The 1,873-nt window shown below is 63.1% G+C and overlaps 1 protein-coding gene across 1 annotated transcript in view; it reads right to left on the bottom strand.

Annotated features, from left to right (window-relative positions):
• The window catches only part of TCF7L1 (transcription factor 7-like 1 (T-cell specific, HMG-box)), a 4,444-nt gene that overhangs the window by 1,125 nt on the left and 1,446 nt on the right, over positions 1-1,873 (bottom strand). The window contains exons 2-5 of the mRNA XM_009335048.1: positions 1,821-1,872; positions 1,425-1,508; positions 822-965; positions 580-739 (exon numbers count right to left, since the gene is read on the bottom strand). Of these exons, the coding sequence (XP_009333323.1) occupies positions 580-739; positions 822-965; positions 1,425-1,508; positions 1,821-1,872 (440 nt within the window). The remainder of the gene's footprint in view (positions 1-579; positions 740-821; positions 966-1,424; positions 1,509-1,820; position 1,873) is intronic.

Raw genomic sequence — 1,873 nt, 5'->3', positions numbered from 1 at the left:
CAGACCCCAAAGCCACGCTGGACCCCCCAGCGCCGCTGTGAACCCCCGAGTAATGCTGCAAACCCCAAAGCCATGCTGGTAACCTCAAAGCCATGCTGGAAACCTCAAAGCCACACTGCAGACCCCAAAGCCACGCTGCAGACCCCAAAGCCACACTGCAGACCCCAAAGCCACGCTGCAGACCCCACAGCGCCGCTGTGAACCCCCGAGTGATGCTGCAAACCCCAAAGCCACGCTGGTCACCTCAAAGCCACGCTGGTCACCTCAAAGCCATGCTGGAAACCTCAAAGCCACGCTGCAGACCCCAAAGCCACGCTGCAGACCCCAAAGCCATGCTGCAGACCCCAAGGACACACTGCTGGCCCCAAGGACCTCCCAGCCAGCCCCATCCCATTGCCACCCAGGTCACCACCAGCTCCCTGGGACCTCCTGGGCTGGTGATGCCCCAGGTCAAGGGGCCGAGCCATGGGGAGAGGTGGAGTAAAAGGGGCTGAAAGCCAGTTTACGGTCACAAACGGGCACCACGTGGGCATGAAGCTGCCAGGCAGAACTCGCCGGTGCCAAGGGAGATGCCCGTACCCGTCTGCCCAGGATCTGGTTGATGGCAGCGCTCTCCTTCAGCGTGCACTCCGCCACCACCTTGGCCCTCATCTCCTTCATGTACAACATGAAGGCGTTGAGCGGCTTCTTGATATGGGGTTTCTTCTCCTCCTCCTTCTTCACAGTGACAGGGGATTTCCTGCAACAAGCAGGATGGTGGGTCAGGACCTGCTGAGACAAGCTCCCATCCCCGGGGCCGTCCCTTCCCGTCCCCGACTCACGAGTTGCCTCCGGGGCTGACGCTGGGCTGGGTGGGTTCCTGCTTCACAATGGGCGAGACGATGGTCGGGTGTGGGATGCCCGAGGGGTGCAGCCCGTGGGTGGGTGGTGGGACCATGTGCGGGGAGAAACGGCTGGACATCAAACTGCAGTGGAGGGAGTGGGAGAGGAGAGCTCATCAGCTCCCCACGGGCGCCAACAGCCCCTGGCTTCCACCCCAAACTCTCCTGAGAACCTCCTGGGTTAAGAGACCACCAGCCCCAACCCAGCCGGGGTCTGGTTTTATACTGTATCCTGCCCCAGCTTGCAGGACAGTAACATGGACCCAACCTAAGCGATGCCCTGAGCCCATGGGACGTTGCTTTTCCCCCACAGAATCACCTGTGGGCACCATCTGCACCCTCCCAGGGGTATTTTTGGCTGAGGAGGTCACCGCAACCTCCTGGGGCTGGTCTGTGCCCGTACGGAGCGGAGTGTCCCCGGGAGCACCCACTGCCAACACTGCTGCGGGGCCGAGCCCCGCATTGTCCTCAAGGAAGCAGCCAAAAACCCGCTGCCAGCTCCGGGACGCCCAAGGAGGGTCCCTCGTCCCTGCCGAGACCCACCTGGACATGGAGGCGTTCATGGCAAGGGCAGGGTAGGGGTGCCGAAAGCCGCCGGGAGGGATGGAGTACACGGGCTGTCCTTGCCTGCAAACGCACAAGCTTTAGTGGAAAAAATATCCCTCCTCAATTCACGGGGGCCCTCGGACCGCTCCCGGGCCAATCTCCATCCCACCGATTCCCAAAACTTAGAGTGGTGGGGAGCCCCTCCCTTCCCAACTCCTGGAGCTCTTGGCATCCCACCAAGCTCACCATGGAAAAAGCGGATACAGTGGGAAGAGGCGGAGGGTCTCAGGGGGACGTGAGGTTCAGGGGGACGTGGGGCTCACGGGACCTGCCCGGGGACAGGGCCACGGAGGTGGGAGCGAGCCCCCAGCCCAGGGTCGAGCCCATCCTTACTGCGGCACGAGCCAGCCCAGCGGGTGCGGGATCTGGCCCACGGCTCCCGGCGG

This window comes from Pygoscelis adeliae, unplaced genomic scaffold (genome assembly GCF_000699105.1).
Source record: "Pygoscelis adeliae isolate BGI_AS28 unplaced genomic scaffold, ASM69910v1 Scaffold690, whole genome shotgun sequence".
Lineage (NCBI taxonomy): Eukaryota > Metazoa > Chordata > Aves > Sphenisciformes > Spheniscidae > Pygoscelis > Pygoscelis adeliae.
Note: the sequence above shows the minus strand (reverse complement) of the source record. Positions and strands in the feature narration are given on the sequence as shown.